At 43.5% G+C, this 19530-nt stretch overlaps 1 protein-coding gene across 6 annotated transcripts in view; it reads left to right on the top strand.

Moving 5' to 3' along the window:
• The window catches only part of LOC137534178 (N-acyl-aromatic-L-amino acid amidohydrolase (carboxylate-forming)-like), a 95399-nt gene extending 76150 nt beyond the window's left edge, over window positions 1–19249 (top strand). For all 6 annotated transcript variants that reach the window (XM_068255576.1, XM_068255571.1, XM_068255572.1 and 3 more), the window contains 5 exons: window positions 1409–1604; window positions 6788–6881; window positions 10575–10682; window positions 14565–14674; window positions 17678–19249. In XM_068255576.1, coding sequence (XP_068111677.1) covers window positions 1409–1604; window positions 6788–6881; window positions 10575–10682; window positions 14565–14674; window positions 17678–17884 — 715 coding nt within the window. In that variant the 3' untranslated portion in view covers window positions 17885–19249. The remainder of the gene's footprint in view (window positions 1–1408; window positions 1605–6787; window positions 6882–10574; window positions 10683–14564; window positions 14675–17677) is intronic.
• The last annotated feature ends 281 nt before the right edge of the window (window positions 19250–19530 follow it).

Below are 19530 nucleotides of genomic sequence, written 5' to 3'. Positions count from 1 at the left end.
ACAATGCATAGATGCAGTGTGGTAATATATCATATGCTGGAGAATAAACATGCACTGTGGTGTCGCAGAAGACTGGATGCAATAAAGAATATTAACGAGTAGTAGAAATCCGAGGGATTCCCCGAAACCCTCACTAGCTCCGCGGTGCTGAACCACTTTGTCAAGAGTAGGGATGTGCCCAAAGAAAAGTGTGTACATTGCACCATAAAATAAGAGGAGATGAAAGGTTAAAATGTACCCAAATTAAAAATATAAGATTTCAGAAATAAAATCTATTTTCTAATTTATAATTATAATAAATAGTAGCCTTTTTTCAGCTGCATGATGACAAATATAAAATATTTTCCATTTATTGGAGGAACCCCTCCCTTCCTTTCATATTGCCGGGACAAAGTCCGTCAGACTGGTGGAGGAGATAAAAGACAAAACACAGGCTGCTACTGATGATGTCACAGGGGAGGTGATCTCAGCTTGTGTAAGATTTCACATAGACGACACCCCTGTGAGGGAGGGTAGCTGATGACAAACACACCCATGATCTAAAACCTCCTTCTAAGCTCAGAAGTAATGGCTGCCACCTGTATGGCCCTAGTTATGAAAAGAGAAGGGTGAAAAGCATGCACTGAAATGCTCATAGGCTTGAAGGAGTGTTTATTTATCTTCGTATGTGTCAGAGTGGTGCAACTAAATATTTTGAATTAAAACAAATGTTTGGTTTGGGTCCGCTTTAAAGGGAACTTCTGACTGTAGCCAGAATTATATAGCTGCAGGAAACATGAAACTGGGTGTCAGTGTGGAATACACCATGCTGGAGCAGGCCTGGTTAACAAGGGGAGTGATGAGTAAAAGCAGGCGGGGCCAGGGACAATAAAGTCTTGTGCACATATTAGAGGCATGTTGTCCGCCAGGGATCAGGACTCAATCGTTTGGGTGACATCACAAGACTAGGGATGCGTTCTGTTGTGGAGGCAATGGGACAGAGCGGCACATGAGTGATGTCATGTGGTGGGCGGGGTTAGAGGGAGAACTATGCTCTCAGCCAGCGTTCTGCCAGGCTGATCGCTGCTGGATGATGCATTGGGGGCCATTATACATACGCTAGATTCCCAGCATTGCCGGCAATACCGGCTGCCTCGGCTGAGTTCATTTACCATGTGTACACAGCTTTAGTATATACAGGCCAGGTCTTCCTTACTCTCTCCATTGATCTCCAACACAGAATATATTACATTATAATAAAGTGTATATTAGTATAGTAAATAAGCCCTAAGTGTCCGTGAGTTTGATAGGAGGCCACTGAACCTGTCCTGGGTTAGAATTAAATCAAGGATCCAATATGTCATTGTCACATTGCCTCTAAGCTTCTATGTAATACATTCAATTATAATTAAAGCAAATGTTCCTCCAGTTCCTCAGAGTCACCTGGTGAGCTGTATGAAGAGTCCAGAGCGAGGGAGATCAACCGACTGTTTGGCCCCAAAGGGAGTGGCGACACATATGACATGATCCTGGATTTACATAACACTACATCCAACATGGGAGTCTGCCTGATTGTTAGTGGTCTCCAAAACCACCTGGATATGCACACCTGCCATTACATACAGGTAACCATTTAATTCTGTTGTACAATAGAATTAATGTAGAGCAAATAGTGGCATGTACAAAAAATGTTTAACGTGAACATGTCATTTTGTTCATGTAATACAGTAAAAACTGGAAGGAGCAATTTTTGTGACAGTTGTGCTTGGCCTTTCAAAATGAACTTTAACCAAGGATTGAACTTTATCAACAATCAGTAGCTGATATCTCAATTTCTATGATAAATCTTTACCTTTTCATGAATAGATCACCGGGGGGGAGTTGGCGTCTGTGTGGCTGATATTGTGGCTGATAACCCTCCCGCAGTGTGATGTCATGACCATGGTCCTGACAGTTTGCTGGCTGTGAACCTCATTGCATTGTGGGAAATAATAGCTTTTTCCGACTGCCAACCAAGCAATATCTCCCTTTGTGCATAGAACTCTCAGTAACAAACATTTTGTACAGATCACCTGGCAAACGATGTCACCAAAAATTGAACATTTCAGAATTTAAATCAGGGAGAGGAAAGATTTTACATTTGTTCAATGTAAAATCTTTCCTCTCCCTGGTTTAAATTCTGAAATGTTCAATTTTTGGTGACATCGTTTGCCAGGTGATCTGTACAAAATGTTTGTTACTGAGAGTTCCATGTACAAATATTATTCCCTGAAATGCCCATGACTAAAGATGTCGGCGAACGGTTCCCGAACCATTCACCGGCGAACCCCTCACCCATTACTACTGACTAAATAATCTATAAATTAATATTGTAAAAAATAAGCAATCTTATTACTTTATTTTCACTTGCGTTCCACTTTAAAGTCAATGGGAATTGATTAAAAAAAAAATCAGCCAGCTGCTTACCTAAGGAGAGGGAAGGCTCTGGGTCCTACTTTCCTACATTCCCACTCATCTCCTGGTCCCCTCTGTTAAGCACTGGCTCCCCCGTTTGAATCCCCCACCACGTGGGCCTTCGGAAGTCTTTGCGTGAGAAAGGGCACTTGCGTGTGCGCAATATGGAGTCTTTGGGAGCACTCAGGCTCCTGATTACTCCTGAAGCCTCCTTTAGCAGCATAGAGATCAGTATTTGACCAAATTGGTTGAGTACTGCTGCCAGGGAGCCAGTGCTGGAATGGGAACCGAGAAAAGAGAGGGAAGGCTGTTTAGGACCCAGAGCCTTCCCTCTCCTTAGGTAAGTATCTGGCTGTTTTTGTTTTGTTTTTTTATCAATTTTCATTGACTTCAACTTCTGTTCTTGTCCTGTTTGAACTTTTCCTATCCTTTCCCCAACACTGAATTCCAATATGGCTGAGGGAACAATACTTGTGACTGACACAAATGATGTTCTGTGCATTGTTATGTGTGTTCATGCAGTATTCTCTCATTAGGAAGGCTTCAGAGGTGATTAGATGCTGCTTTACACATCTGATTACTACTGTATGTCACAATAGCTGGAAATACTATCCCACAAGCAAAGCTGCAATGCTTACAAAATTGTGGAGGATCAAAGTGGAATCCAACTAAGACAACTTCTTTTAGTTTTAGATACAGTGGGGAACCTTTAGTAAGATTTTGCTGCTGTCTATGTCTCTCCCATATTATTCCCTGAAATGCCCATGACTAGAGATGTCGGCGAACCCCTCACCCTTTACTACTTCTGGGTCGCTATGACCCTTAGTAGTATGGCTGCGCTGGGCCGGCGGTGCGCGTCCTTGATCGTGCGCCTGTTACCTGGAAATTTCTGCGCATGTGTGTGACGTCATGAGTGATGTCACGCTCATGCGCAGAAAGTGCCCGGCAACAGGCGCACGATCAAAGACGCGCACGGCCCAGCACAGCCGTACTACTACGGGTCATAGCGACCCGGAAGTAGTGCGGCAACATAGAGATTCGCGGGCGAACGGTTCGCTCACATCTCTACCCATGACCAGGGCGGAATGTGCAAATAGATCTCATCAGTGTAGTTGCATATAGTAATAAAGCCTAATAGAATGCTAACACTTATTAATTTGGCTAAAGAAAAGTCATCCCTATAACTATTAGTACTGGAAACCACTAGGAGCGCTTTTTTGAGCACTTTGTGATTTGAAAAGCTCTTACTAATGAAATGCTATGGGTGTGATCCCACTTGAGCGATGTGATTTTATAAAAGTCCCCCATAGCATTGCTTTGGCAACAAGTTTTTCAAATCACTAGTGATTAGAAAAGGCTGCTAGTGGGTTTGAGCCCTTAGAGTTTTCTGTTAATTACAAATCTATGGGCATCATCATTGAATACAACTCCAAACGACTGCATAACACAGCAGGAGCGCAACCATAGCATGGAACAAGCTAATTTCCACAACAAAATGGCTATTCTTCCAGAATTACTAAAATCTTTATTAGACAAAATCTTGTTAGAAAAACTTTAAAATATGCCACACATAATATTGCACTTATTTCTCATGCTTTGCACACCTAAAGTTTATAAATTCAAGAGTGGGACATGACCAAGCCCGACTGCCGTCTTACAGTACCGTGTGTATGACTGTTATGACCTACATGGGACTCACCAGTCCATCTCAGTGTCTGAAGTTACTGTTCTTGTGTGGCTATGCTGGTGTCATAGACCATGTTGGTCCATAAGCTCTAAAACATCTTTAAATTTTGATACTTGCCCATCAGCATGGAGCATTGAGTATTTCAGGCTCCCAGTGCCCAAATCACTTATAGCCAAAATTGGCCTCCTCAGTTATGTAATATGGGAATAGTGAAAGTAAGCTGTGTATAGGGTCAGAATTAGAGAGGATCAATGCAAATATTTCTGAGTTTATGTAGGGCTATGTACATTTGTATGCAAATATATGCAGCTTGAAAATGGACCAATCAATTTAAACCATAGTGGGACTTGATTGGACAATTTTCAAACTGCGTAAAGTTGCATACACATGTACATAATCCTGCATGAACATATGAAATATTTGCCTATCATTGGTCATCCCTAGTCAGAAAGCCTTTAAAAATAAACAACATATTTAGGCCATGCTGTTACTATTTTCTTATACACTATGGGCCATATCCTATTACTGGATAAGCTAAGCGCTGGCGAGTTCTTAATTTAGGCGATGGGGGCATCGCCTAATCCTCATTGAGTTAAGATCCCCCCCCCCAAGGCGGAAAAGAACTTGCTTGGGCAATGTAATCGCCCAGCGAGTTCTTTACACAGTATTCAGTTACCATTTGCATGCCTCTGGGAAGCGATGCTTCCCGGCAGACATGAGCGTTAGCTTAGACCTGCAAAGAGCAGGTCTAAACCAGCTAATGCACGCCGTCACTGCAGTATCTGGGGGTCTCCTTTAATAAGGAGACCCTCAGAGCTCCCCGTCGGGTCGCCGCACACCTTAGAAGCCCCCCACGTAGCTGTGCCGGGCACCTCTGTTAACATACATACTGCCACTGGTCACTCGACACCTCTCGCTGCGAATTCCGTTGCATAATTACAGTGTATCTAACACTGTAATTACTGTCTGCGTAGGAGCCCAGGCAAAGCATCTTTGAATCTGCAGCCGGGGCTCCCGATTGGTCCACTGCCTGAGCCATTTTATTGGTTCCGACAGTGGACCAATGGGGAGCCCCGGCTGCAGATTCAAGGATGCTTGCCCGGGCTCCTATGCAGACAGTAATTACAGTGTTAGATACACTGTAATTATGCGACGGAATTTGCGGCGAGAGGCGTCGGGTGATCAGCGGCGGTATGTATGTTAACAGGGGTGCCCGTCGCAACTACGTGGTGGGCTTCTAAGGTGTGCAGCGACCCAACGGAGAGCTCTGGAGGTCTCGTTATTAAATGAGACCCCCAGATGCTGCGGTGGAAGATGGCGGCGGATGTTCGGCGGGTGAGTGCGCATGTGTGGGGAGTGAGGCCGTGGTGCTGAGGGACAGCACCACAGCGTAAACCTCACTCCCCATTGCCCGGTAATAGGGAGCATCGCTCAGGCTTTCGCCTGAGTAATGCTCCTCAACGATCGGCCACCGCGCGAAGGATATGGGCAATAGGATTTGCCGGTAACCCTCGCGCGATGGCAAGGTGATAAGTAGCTCGCATCTGTAAGCTACTTATCACCTTGAATAGGATATGGCCCTTTATGTTTAACTGATGTCTGATAAGCTATCTAAAAAAGCTGAACTGGACTGAAGATACCCATGATTTAAGGTTTTGTCTTCTGATATTTCCTGTAAATCTTGCAGGGTTATAGGTAAGCAGATTTGCTGCATGCTTGTTTAAGGTGTGTGACTCAAACACTGCTGAGGAATTAAAGATCAGCACGATGCCAGGCAACTGATGTTGTTTAATAGGAAATAAATATGGCAGCCTCCATTTCTCTCTCACTTTAGGTGTCCTTTTAGAATCTAAATGAAGAAGAGTTCCATGACGTAACTGTGAAAAGCTTAAGTATTTACTGCACAACCAGTTGTAAGAAAGCTGATGCTCTGCGCTTTGTAGGACAAAAAGAATGATCTAAGCCAGGGTTGGGCAAACTAGAACCCGCGGGATGGATCTGACCTGTTGGTGTTTTTAATCCGTATTCCTCTGCTCTCCTCCCTCCCACCCGGCAAAGTTGTGTGCATTGCATAACAATAGGTTTAACCAATCTCCATGGCCACAGCGTCGTCATGTGACCTGCCATCAGTACGTACCAATGTGTCGCATGAAGCCGCCGTGGCCATGAAGATTGCTGATGGAAAGTGCAAAAAATAAAACCTATCAGTAAGCACACTCGTAATACTCTGCAGAGAGGGAGGGAAAGCAGAGCAAAGGTATGCCGGAGGTATGCGGGCCACTAGAGGAATGCGGCCCACAGCAAGAAAAGTGTTCCCACCCCTAAGCTAAGCATTTCTAAATCCTCCATAGTTCACTGGGTTTGTCAAACTTTATTACTACTATATAAACCCCAGAGGTTGGTTTCCTCAAATAATGGATAGGTCCATTTACCCAGAGCGAATCAACCTCTTGGGCTACCAGTTAGGATACACTGCAGGGTAGATCTGCTGGGCAGCCACTCAGTTCCCATTTCAGCGCTCCCGTTGGGATCAGACCAGTTCAGTCCTTTTTTCCACTTCTTATAGAATGGTGCAGGCCATCATGTGACCTCTATATTGTACTGCCTTTTGTAAGCAATGTGACTGTTAACTCAACCTTTTCTTTTTTTTGTAATCTTTGACTTTAGACCCAAATGCCAGAATGTAATCCAAGAGTATTTGTATACACCAAGCCTGGAGCAGATCCGTATGATGTGAGTTCTGTTGCCAAATCTGGTCTTGGTGAGTGCAAGCTGCAAATGTGCAACATTAGAAAATTGGAATGTAAAAAGTTCCATGTTACTTAGCATCTAGAGAGATAACTGGTCTTTGTATGATTGACACCATTGCTTGCTCCATCCAAAAAAGGGTTATATATAGCTATAAGAAGACACATGAGAAGCTCACAAAAACATTCAACTATTAAAAACATTTTGGTGTGTAGGAATATTTTACCTATTTAATGAATTCAGTAAGGCATAAGGGGCATGACGTTTAATCAGCAGGAAAAAAAATATGCCTTTTGTAGGCTCATACCTACAGTAATTCATCAAGTAAATACAGTGCCTTTTGTAACTTGTTGAGATTTGTCATTGCGATGCTAACTCTTCTACCTTGCAAGCAAATTGTATGCACTTAGCAATGAGCCAGTCAAAATTGTGAGAAAGCCTTTTTGATTGGCCCACTTCCAATCTGATTACAGTTAGCATTAAATTTGTGGTTCCAGAATTATCATATTATTGATCATTTTGCTTGGTCCCTGACTTTCTGATTACAGGGTCTCTTGTATAGATAAAAAATGGAAAATTGAAACAAAACGGACCACTCTTTGAAGAATATGTGATGCACAATTCTTGCAAGAAAACAAACATTAATTGTAACCCATTTTAAAATCCTGGATTCATCCTTTTTTTTCCCTTACTGAAAAAAACGGCGCTGCCATAGGAGCCTATTACAAAAGCCACGATTAGCAGAAACAAAAGGAAACTAAATTGACCTTCTGTGCCGCAAATCGCGGCTTTTATAATGGGTGCGAAAATGTCAGCACCTGGAAGCGCCCAATTAGCAGTGATTATCTAAATTTCAGAGCCTGGAGGCGCCCGATTACCGGCAAGCATTTTACATTTCAGCACCTGATAGAACTCCGGGCGCCGTGGCTTGCGGAAATGCAATCGCAGCTTTGCAGTAGACGGGGAATAATTGTTTAGGGGGGCTTTAGGGTTAGGCACATCCCAGGGGGGGTCTTAGGTTTAGGCACCACCATGGGGGGGGTCTTAGGGTTACGCATCAGTAGAGGGAGGGCTCAGTGTGAGAGTAGGGTTAGGTTTAGCAATAGTAAAATATTGTTAAATATTACAGATATTTTACTATCGGAATTCAGTAGTAGAATGTCGCTAATTTTAGCAAGAGTCTACTAGAGTAAATCCTCTGTGCCCTTTTTTCCAGGCCCCTTTTTTCATGAATGCGGTGTAATGAATAAAAATGAATAGGGAAAGGTGGGGATAAGTGGCGATTATATCCCCATTAGTCTTATACCTGCACATCCCATCCCATAGTATAGTGATATCTGAATGTGATTGTTCAGAAGTTGCACCAGGTCCCTTTTTTTTAGTCCTGCATCTCTATAAATGTCTGTTCTTGGTTGGGTATTATACTGTAGATGAGGGATGTCAAACTGGTCCTACGAAGGCTGAGATCCTCACACATTTTTGATACAGCTCAAATGACTTATGGGTCTGAATCAGGAAAGGTGTGGTCCATCAGGTAGAACATATTCCTTTCTTTCTCAGTCAATGCTAAACACTGGCATGGATCTGGCTCTCCAGGCCTGGAGTTCGACACGTGCTGTAGATGGAAGCCAAATGCTTTCATACCGATGACTGTAGCAGTACAACACTTGCAGTTTGATTCATTCTTGATAGATTTCTGCTGAAATATATCAAAATTGAGCTTGTTGTGTATGATAAGAATCGATCACGATCCCACAGTATTCCAATCAGATAGGGATCAATCAGATAGGCATAGCAGGTCTTTCTTAACCTGTTAATGGTTAGCTTAAAGGGAACCAAGCACAACTTTTTTTCCTGCAGTTTGCTATGCTTTCCAATAGCAATAGGAGCTACCATTTTCCTCCCTCCCCTTCTAGCTGCCCATTATTGATCCAGGGTAAGGTGTGAAGATAACATCTGCGGCTTCTGTAAACTCTTTGAAGCATGGTTTCCACCCCTCCCCCCCCCAGCTGATGAAAGCTTTTGTTTGGTCTCTGCTAATGTGTGCAATAAAATAATTCAGCAGTCCTTATCTGCCTGAAATTTCTGCAGTTGGGCAGGCCTCAGAAGCAGGAGGAAGAGGAATAATAAAGGCCTCTGCTAAAAGTATTTTTTTTTTAAATGAGCATCATCGGACATTGATGCCCTGGGTGCTAAAAAAGCTGTTTGCCTAACCTTAAGAAGTCATGGTTTATAAAAGTCAGTTGCTAAGCACATGGAGGGTCTCTCCTCCATTAATTAGCCAATCACTGAAGAATGAGAGATGTTAAAATTGTTAACCACTTACCAACTGTTCCTACACATATTTTCGCCCCTGAAAACTTGACTTAACAACCAGTGGTGTAGATATGCGTATTTGTTTATTTACCTCACTGATAGCGGGTGTGCTTCTGTTTGTTTCTTCACCATTCCGCTAGTCGGTGATCGGTGAATGGGAACACATGGTCCCAAAGCCGATTAAAGTGCCTGTAATGAATGAAAGCTGGCATCAGCAAGATGCCTGTGTTCATTTACAAAAGTGAAAGTAAAAAACACAGACATATGTCTGTGTACAAAGAGTTGTGGTTAATGGATTATATTCAAATTGGGTGATGGTTGGCAGTGGGGTCCTGCAGGGGTCAGTACTGGATCCAGTGCTCTTCAATGTGTTTATTAATGACCTAGTAGATGAAGTAGAAAGCAATGTGGCTATTTTTGCAGATGATACAAAATTGTGCAGAATCATCAACTCTCAGGAGGAATGTGACATATTGCAACAGGATTTGGATAGGATGGCTATATGGGCACATAAATGGCAGATGAAATTCAATGTTGAAAAAGGTAAAGTCATGCATTTTGATCGTAACAATGGTCTACCATCATACAAAATAAACGGGATACAGAAGGGGGCATCAAACTTGGAGAAGGACTTAGGATGAATTAAAAGTCAAATAAAAACTTGGTATGCTAGCATAATATTGCCCCTGTTTAACTCTCTAGTAAGGCTACATTTGGAATGTGGAATCCATTTCTGGGCACCAGATTACAGGAACGTTATTGCAGTTTTAGAACAGGTGCAGAGAGCCCACACAACTCATAGGGCTGGAGGAAGCCCCAGGTACAGAAAGTACCATGCATTTCTCGCTCCCATGCACGCCTACAGGAATTCTCAAGAGCCGCCCCCACCCTATGGAACTCCCTCCCAACCCCCTTCAGCAAGCCCTCAAAACACACTTCTTTAAAATGGACAACTCTTTAACTACCACACTTTAACTCTGTAAGCTGAGCACCTTTTCCACAGCCCCACCTTATGTGTCCCTCCCCCACCCTTTAGATTGTAAGCCTTTGGAATGGTGTTCCCCTTAATGTGTCTTTCTTGATCCTGCAACCCAGCTATGACACTCTTCCAATGGACTAACTTGGACTTGAATTGGTGGATCTCCGTAAAATCACATGATCAAGCATCTTATACCCTGTTTGCATGTATAACCTTGTGCTATGTTGTATATATGTACACAAGTATTAAACATTTTACAGTTTTCCTTTAGTTTTCTTTAAATTAAGTTACATGCAATTGGAGAACTTCAATTTCTAATAATACATTTGGCATAGCTCTTATTAGTAAAACATCTTGTTTTGCTTTGCTATTAGGAAGTGCTTATGATGTCTGTGTCCTCTGTTGCTGCAGGGTTTGAGCTGGGTCCGCAGCCACAAGGAGTTGTCCGAGCTGATGTGCTGCAGAATATGAAGAAAGTTGTTGAAATTACTCTGGACTTTGTTAACCAGTTAAATAAAGGTATGAGTGAGGAATAATCTATTGAGAGACGCAACAGCTACATTACAGATTATTTCAGTTATGCCATTAAGACTAGACTGGGGTTACACTCAGCATAGCATACCTTTGTTTCCCACATTGAAGAACAGTGGATAAACAGACATGTTGATAAACAGACACCGTAGTTACAGTACATATCCATTGTTAACTTATTTGCAGTCTCCGTTGTGATTAGTGGAATGCTGTTGTACAGTATGCGATAATTCCGGAGACTGTCGAAAGTCGGGCATATCATACATGGCAGTGCTATAATAATACGAAGAATACTAACATTTGTATAGCGCTTTTCTTCTGTCGGACTCAAAGCACTCAAAAGCTGCAGCCATTGGGCTGCGCTCAAGAGGCCACTCTGCAGTATTAGGGAGTCTTGCCTTGAACTGTCCAATGCAACCGAGACACTCTGACTAGGGGATTGTACGGTGGATGGTAACAACGCATCTTCTGTCACTGTGTATGGCAGAAATCTGATTCAGTGTGAACCTAGCCTTTGCATTCAAACCTGAAGCTAGTTTATGTATTGGATGGAGTAAGAAATGTTTAGAACATTCTCAGTTTTGAAGTGTTGTGTGTGCTCTTATTGCGGAGATTTCCCCTTAATTCCAGGCAGGGTAGAAACTTAGGGAAATTGTCCCAGAAAAATGAAGACCAGATATTGCCTGGATTAACAAAGACCCCGGAGGTCCTGCTCAGGGCTTTTGCTTTTAACTTATGCTAGGTACACACGATGTGTTTTTTCGGTCGATTTTCCGTTCGATCAATTTTCGATTTGTTTTTCTGCTCAATTTCCCACTTGATTCTTTTATCTTTTCCTATCAATTTCCATCCACTTCTATAAGAAATTGACCAGAAAAACGATTGAAAAATAATATCGGACATGATGGAAATTATCTATCGAACCATCTATCTAACACAAAATTGTATGGTGTGTACCTAGCATTAGGCATACAGTAGCTGTAGAGCACTGGTTTGTCCCATTGTTTAGTATCTCCATTTCTTATGTTCAGAGGGACTGCACCTTCTGAAATGTAAACATGGAGGCAGAGCAGGATGTGGTCTGCCATGTTTAACCCCATTTGAAAACAAAATGCTTGTTGTCTACTTCAAGCACACTTCTATAAATTACTATTTTGTTTACCATGGCCCCTCCTTTGTACCTTACACTCTAACACACTAGTCATACTTTCCTATGAGGTCCTCAGCTTTTATTTATTTATTTATTTTTTAACAAAAAGAAGTTTATTGAATAGAATTTTGCATTTTACAAGGCATATGTATACGTACATAAATCTTAAAAATACATGCATGGCTGTATTACAGGTATTACAGGTATAGGGTGATAAATACATGAAGAAGTTGCAATTGACTACTTGTAAGGGAGCAGTGGGAGATATAAACTTTATAGGGGATAACAAGTCAGTGCTTGCGAATAAAAGTCAACAAACATTATAGGGTAAACAGAGATTTAACCCGTGCTTTTGATGACGATCTTGATGAAGTCTTAGCATTGAGAGTACATGCATTGCCGATTCTTCCACCTATCCCAAACCAGGTGAAATTTCTTGCTTGAACCTCTGTGCAAATACACAAGCTTTTTGTATGGAATGGCGTTGTTTACTCTTTTGACTCACTCTTTGGCGTTGTTTACTCTTTTTTTCGAAAGAGGGTGCTATTAGGGATAACCATCTGAGTGCCACTTCCTGTCTAGCCATGAAGAGGGCTTCAGATAAAAAGGTTTTTAGCGAGTTATCAAGGGCCTCATCTTGTATTACACCAAGGAGACAGAGAAGAGGTTCTCAACTTTAGCAGACTGTGCTGCTTCTCCTTGCATCCACTTGCATCATTATAACGCAGGATAGCGCACTGAGATGTTAAGCCTATGCAACATTCACAGTGCGACCTTCACGTCTCGTTGTAAATGTTGCTTTATGGTAACTCACTGCTTGCAGTGCGTTACCTCTAAATGCAGACGTTAAACAGATACAGGGAGGCATACTTGTCATTGCCTGTATGCTCCACTGTATTTACTGTATGCCACAGTAACGCAGCATTAATGTGCGTTACCACCTTTTTTGACTTGCGTTATAATGCTGCATTGTGACTTTAACCACTTCGCCACCCGGGTACAGTATATCTACGCCCGGAGCGTAGATATACGCACCCCCCGCCGTCGCTGTCCGCGCTCCCGCTCGCACGTGCACGCACTCCCGTGATCGTGCACGCCGCCGCCCGCTCGCCCGGAGATCAATGAACGGGAAAATCCATTCCCGTTCGTTGATCTCTGCCACCGCAATGATCGGCATGTTTCTATGAGAAGCAGCGCGATCATTGTGAAAAAACTCAGTTTCCCAGCCTCCCTTCCTGCAAGCGTCCTTCCGACGCTTGTAGGACGCCTGCAAAAAAAAGTGGCCATCTTGTGGCCAAAAAGTAATACTACACCCAAAAACATTTTTTACATACAAATACATTATTTCAGGGGCGTATCTGGGTAATATAGGGCATATGGCAAACACTGAAATTGCGCCCCCCCCTCCAGTCAGAGCCCCCCTCTCATCTAAAAACCGCATCCTTTCTCGCATACATGTGTTATGGTTGCCTATGTTTTTTGCTCAGGATATTGCTGAAGTTACTTTTTTGGAAATATCTCTTCTTATTCCCTCTCTGTCCTCTTTTCTAACACTAAGCCAAGTGTACCCTACATATATACAGTAAATTAAGTACCCATGTTCCCCAGATAAGAGAATTAATCTAATATGAAATCTGAGTCACAGGGGCAGGCATAGCGGTGCAGCACAGTGGCAGGCATGGCGCCCTTGGTGCTGTGGCGCCCATGGCAAGAGCCATGCCTGCACCCCTCTAGATACGCCTCTGCATTATTTTCACTATTAATTTTAACTCATTAACTCCCACACTCCCCAATTGTTACCAATATTTTTTTTTTGTAATATTAAAATAATTTTTAAAAAATTACAATAAAAAACAAAACTTAAATAGTTACCTTAGGGATTGAAATCTTTTTAAATATTTATATCAAGAGGGTATAACACTGTTACTTTATAAATTATGGGCTTGTAATTAGGGATAGACGCAAAACTGAAAAAAATGCACCTTTTATTTGCAAATAAAATATTGGCGCCAAACATTGTGATAGGGACATAATTTAAACAGTGTAATAACTGGGACAAATGGGCATATAAGTTACATGGGTTTTAATTATAGTAGCATGCATTATGTAAAAACTATAATGGCGGAAAACTGAAAAATGTTTTTTTTCCAAATGTTTTCCTATTTTCCCATTAAAACACATTTAGAACAAAATAATTCTTGGCATAGTGTCCCACCTAAAGAAAGCCTAATTGGTGGTGAAAAAAACAAGATATACGGTTGTTCATTTTATTGTAATAAGTAATGATAAAGTTATAGGCGAATGAATGTAAGGAGCGCTGAAAGGAGAAAATTGCTCGGATGCTGAAGGGGTAAAACCCCTCAGTTGTGAAGTGGTTAACGTCGCATTACAACGCAACGTCCCACTGTGAATATGACCTCAAGAGTTTGTAAACTTTTCACTCTTTAAATCCTTTATTACCTGACTACCCACAGACATGCACATTTATACAATTAGCAGTGTTACCGCAGTTTTGCTATTTATAGAATTAAATTATAAACTTTAGACTTTTTAATTAGAAGAGTGAGAAGAGACTGGCCTTTGCAATGAGGTATAGAATACATAATTGGCTATCAAAAAGGAGTAAAGTTAACCACATATTGTACTTGCCATTACCTGTTAAGGTGTTAAATATACTGGGCCGCAAGGCCCATACTCACCTCTGTGATGTCACCTTTTAGGAATAAAGTTTCCAGCTTTTGAACTTGACGTTTACCGTAATGCTGGCCATGTGGATTTTCCTCGCTCATCGGATGGGGAGATATCAGCAGTTATACATCCTTCCCTACAAGTAAGTAACAAGCGAGTCTTGCTAAACCAGGTGCATATTGGACTAATTAGGAGAATGGAATGTACTAGTGGGTGAACCAAAAATATTGCTTAGCTTTTCTTGTGAAAGCCTGCAGCCTCCTCACACTTGCCCTCTTCTCTGCCTTCCACAGCACTGGGAAGCAAATCCCTGCAAGTCACATGACACTTGCAGTAATATTTTTTACATCATGCAAACCCATATTGTAGCCTGGATAGGGCGAGATCAGACATGCTGCAAGATGTTGGGCCATCATGGTTGTTCGGGTGGGCAGCGGTAACAGTGAGCAATATTGGGGTGAGCGATGAACACAATGATGCCCCCGGCGCTGTTCCCCCAGTGCATAAATGTGCCCCCCGTGAGTGCTTTTATACAATAGAATTACCTGTCCTATGTCGCCCACTGTGCAGTGCCCATCTGTCTTCCGCTTCTTCCTCTCTCATTTGTGCCTCGCATGCGGAAGACGGATGGGCACTGCAGAACATGTAATATATAAATGCACACCGGGGGCACATTTATACACTAGAGGGGCAGCAGCGAAGTGGCAGATTCAGCGGGTTTGGACAATTCCCAAGAGATTTCATGCTGAAATCGATCTAAAATCGGCCTACAGTGTATGGGCAGCCAACATATCTCTCTCTAATCATATTCGATCAGAAATTTGTCTCTTGGTTGAATCTGCCCATCATCACCAGATGTATGGCTACCTTAAAGAGAACCCGAGGTGGGAATTACTAATACTATTGGGGCACAGAGGCTGGTTGCGCACACTAAGACCAACCTCTGTTGCCCCATCGTGTGCCTCCATGTCCCCCCTGCTCGCCGCTATAGACCCCGCAGTGCTGGCGACACGCAGCGTGTCGCCAGCACAATGTTTACCTTAGCGCTGTCTGTCAGCGCCGCTCCTCCGCTTCGGCGCACCCGCTGGTGTCCCTTCCCTCCTGCTGATAGGAGGGAAGTGACGCGGGCGGGTAGCGGCGATGCGGGGGAGCGGCGCTGACTGACAGCGTTAAGGTAAACATTGTGCTGGCGACACGCTGCTTGTCGCCAGCACTGCGGGGTCTACAGCGGCTAACAGGGGGGACATGGAGGCACACGATGGGGCAACAGAGGCTGGTCTTAGTGTGCGCAACCAGCCTCTGTGCCCCAATAGTATTAGTAATTCCCACCTCGGGTTCTCTTTAAGGGACCACTGTTGCGAATATATGTAAACACATAAAAATAAGAAGCATGTTTCTTCCAGAGTAAAGTGAGCCATAATTTACTTTTCTTCTATGTTACTTTCACTTACAGTAGTAGGTAGTAGAAATCTGACATTACTGTTTTGGGCTAGTCCATCTCTCTCCTCCCCCCCCCCCCCCTCCCCTCCCCAATTTTCATTTGCACTGAAGATCCCTATCAGTACCCTACCAGGACACCTCAAATGCTCACTCAAACCTGGATAATCGCAAATACCTTCTGTTTTAAGAAGGCAAACCTCAGTTTTGCATAGCGTTTTAGTAAGGAGGCTTTTTAGTTCTGGTTCACCATGAGCTTACTGGGCAATCTGTAACTCTGTATATTTAATTTATATACAGGTAGTCCCTGGTTAACGAACATGAGAAGGACTGTAGGTTCATTCTTAACCTTAACCTGTTCTTAAAGGAATACTGTAGGGGGGTCGGGGGAAAATGAGTTGAACTTACCTGGGGCTTCAAATGGTCCCCGCAGACATCCTGTGTCCGTGCAGCCACTCACCGATCCTCAGGCCCCGCCTCCGGTTCACTTCTGGAATTTCAGACTTTAAAGTACACAGACCATACTGTGCAGTACGCTCCTGGTGACATCAGCGGGAGCGAGGACACGGCAACGCATGTGCAGTGGTTTTCAGACTTTAAAGTCTGAAATTCCAGAAGTGAACTGGAGGCGGGGCCGGAGCATCGGTGAGTGGCTGCGCAGGCACAGGATGTCTGCGGGGGACCATTAGAAGCCCCGGGTAAGATCAACTCATTTTCTCCCAGTATTCCTTTAAAGGATACCAGAAGTAAAAACAATACCTAATATACAGCGGGTAGGGGAGTAAGAGCTAATACTTACCGCTCCTTCCGTTCCGCTCAGTCAGCCGCAGTTCTCCTGTAGTCCTTCCTGGTCTTCTCCGCAAGTCTGACGACTCTTCTGACTTGTATTCCGGACATACTGCTGTAGCAGGCTGCTACGTCATTATTTGCGGCAATGGGGAAGCGGAAAGGACATACTGCGCATGAACAGCGCAGTATGTCCAGAATACAAGTCAGGAGAGTCGTCTGACTTGCGGTAACTTTCTTAGAAGACCAGGAAAGATTATAGGAGAAACGGCGGCTAACTGAGCGGAACGGAAGGAACGGTAAGTATTAGCTCTTACTCCCCTGCCCACTGCATATTAGGTTTTTTTACATCTGGTATCCTTTAAGTCGGAACTCTGTGCCATTTCTGTCCCCTGTACCTCCTCTTTGCCCACCTGTGCCTCCAATGTCCCACTCTGTGCTACCTGTATTCCCCTCTGCCTTCGTTGTCCCCCTCTGTGCCACCTCTGCCCCCCACTGTGTCACCTCTGTCACCGTTCCTTTTTATTTTTTACTTATTTCCATTTTCGTGCCGTTTGTAGCGGCGGGTCATTCGTAAGTTGGGCGTTTGTAAGTCGGGGATTACCTGTATATATAGCATCTCATTGTCCATCTCTAGTCAGAAGAGATGGTCCATATGGTGCTGATATTTTCGAGTTGATGACGTTTTATGCCCATTGTATGTAGTTTTGAGATGGATTAATGAAATTCAGTGCACTGGCAAGACTATGGTAGGGGCATTAGGTCGTGAGGTGCTTTTCAATGATAGTTTATGTTGTGAATTATTTAGTGTACTCTGTGATACAACATGGTGAATGTCAGAACTATATAAATAATAATGATACTTACATGTTCACGTCATTAAATGCACACTACTTACATAACCTATACATTCATTTTGCAGGACCAAGATTTTTCACTTCTCCACCCCGGTGACCCGATCTTTCTGACTCTTGATGGACAGACCATTCCTTACAGTGGAGAGGAACCCATTTATCCAGTCTTTATTAATGAAGCTGCCTACTATGAGAAGAAGACTGCCTTTATTGTGACTGAGAAAATTCACATCTCTGTTCCTGCACTTAAAGCTCACACAGAGCAGAAAAAGTAACTTGTATTAGCTAAATGGTTATTTTATCTCAAAGTGAAGCCCTACTGTATGTGGCAGTAGGCACACACTCTCGCCCTTTAGATCCTTTCCTTGCCTCTTCAGCAGAGCCGGGACAAGGTCCTCCAGCACATAAGGCTGAGACACCAAAGTGTGCCCCTCCATCCCTCCCACCCCAGCCATCACACACTGATTGCTATTAGACGAAGAGGCACCCCAGGGCCCCCAACATGTTAATGTCTAGTTATCTGGCTTGCAGTCACTGCCATGTATCCTCCTTTATTATTTCTCTCTGCTTCAAACACAGTAGGGGAATGACGGCTGAGTGAATTGTGTGCTCCCTCCTACACTGCGCCCTGAGGCTGGAGCCTCTCTTGCCTCTGCCTTGGCCCAGCCCTGCTCTTCAAGCCTAACAGGACAGAGCAGTGTAGTGCCGCTTTTTATTGGTTGTGACATTACACACTGCAGAAAGCTGTGGTTGCCTGCACTTTTATTACCATAGCTCATTACACACCTGACTAATTAACCTTACATGAGATTTAACTCACAAGTTGGTGCAATGTGAGGTAGCGTCGCTTGCTGCATACTGCAGCTGTCAGAGCCTGACCAGAGATAAACGCCTTTAATGTTCAAGGTTTGCAGTCTTTTGCTAACTGAACGCAGCTTGTAAATGAGCCAAACAAATGAAGTAGCTGCCAATTTGAAAAGGCTTATTTATGTGAATGGCTTATTTACAATCTGCATGCAATTCACAAGCAAACTGCGATGAACTCAGAAAAAGAGCATTTCATTGAGCACCTCAGTTTCTGGTTTAGATACCGCAGGGCATAATTTCTAAGGTGTGGGAAAACAAACAATGTGGGGTCCATTAGTATGGATGTCCCCTTAACTACAGTACTTACTCAGCTCCTATGGCTGTCGGCACTGAAAGAAAGATTAATTGCAAGAAGGGTGTGGCATAGTCTCCCTCTCCTCACTAAGCAATGTGCCCCCAGGTGAAGTGATCAGATACACCAGGTGAGCACCCCTAATGTATAGAGGAGTCCTCTTGTTTGCAGTGTGGCAATGGTGGTTGTAATATTGTATGTCCTGTATGTATTTAGAAGTTGGGGGGAGGGGTTTTTTGGAACTCCCATCTTAATCTGCTGCTTGATTGAATCCTCTTATTCAGCTGCCTGCAGCCTTGGCAGGGCCAGCAGTGGTATGCTACTTGAGCAGAGGTCAAGGAAGATGGACACTTCTCTTGAAGCAAACTGACAAGACTGCAATCGATGTGAATGCACAATGTAAGGCTTCATTCAAGTTGGGGGTCCCAGAATCTTAAAGTGTATCCAAGACTAATAAATACAATAAATCGATACTTAATCGGGGCTTCCTCCAGCCCCATAAGCACGTGTGAGTCCCTCGCTGTCCTCCCGCGGTCTGCCGTTTAGCCTCGGTAACAGGCTCAGTCGGGTCCAGTCTAGGTCTTCTGTGCATATGCAGTAGACCCAGACTGACGCCACTGAGCCTGTTACCGGGTTGATCACGGCTGAACTGCAGACCGCGGGAGGACGGTGAGGGACTCACACGTGCTCAAGGGGCTGGAGGAAACCCCAGGTAAGCATCGATTCAGTCTATTTATTAGTCTCTGGTTTACTTTAAAGAGA

This window comes from Hyperolius riggenbachi, chromosome 10 (assembly GCF_040937935.1).
Source record: "Hyperolius riggenbachi isolate aHypRig1 chromosome 10, aHypRig1.pri, whole genome shotgun sequence".
Lineage (NCBI taxonomy): Eukaryota > Metazoa > Chordata > Amphibia > Anura > Hyperoliidae > Hyperolius > Hyperolius riggenbachi.
Note: the sequence above shows the minus strand (reverse complement) of the source record. Positions and strands in the feature narration are given on the sequence as shown.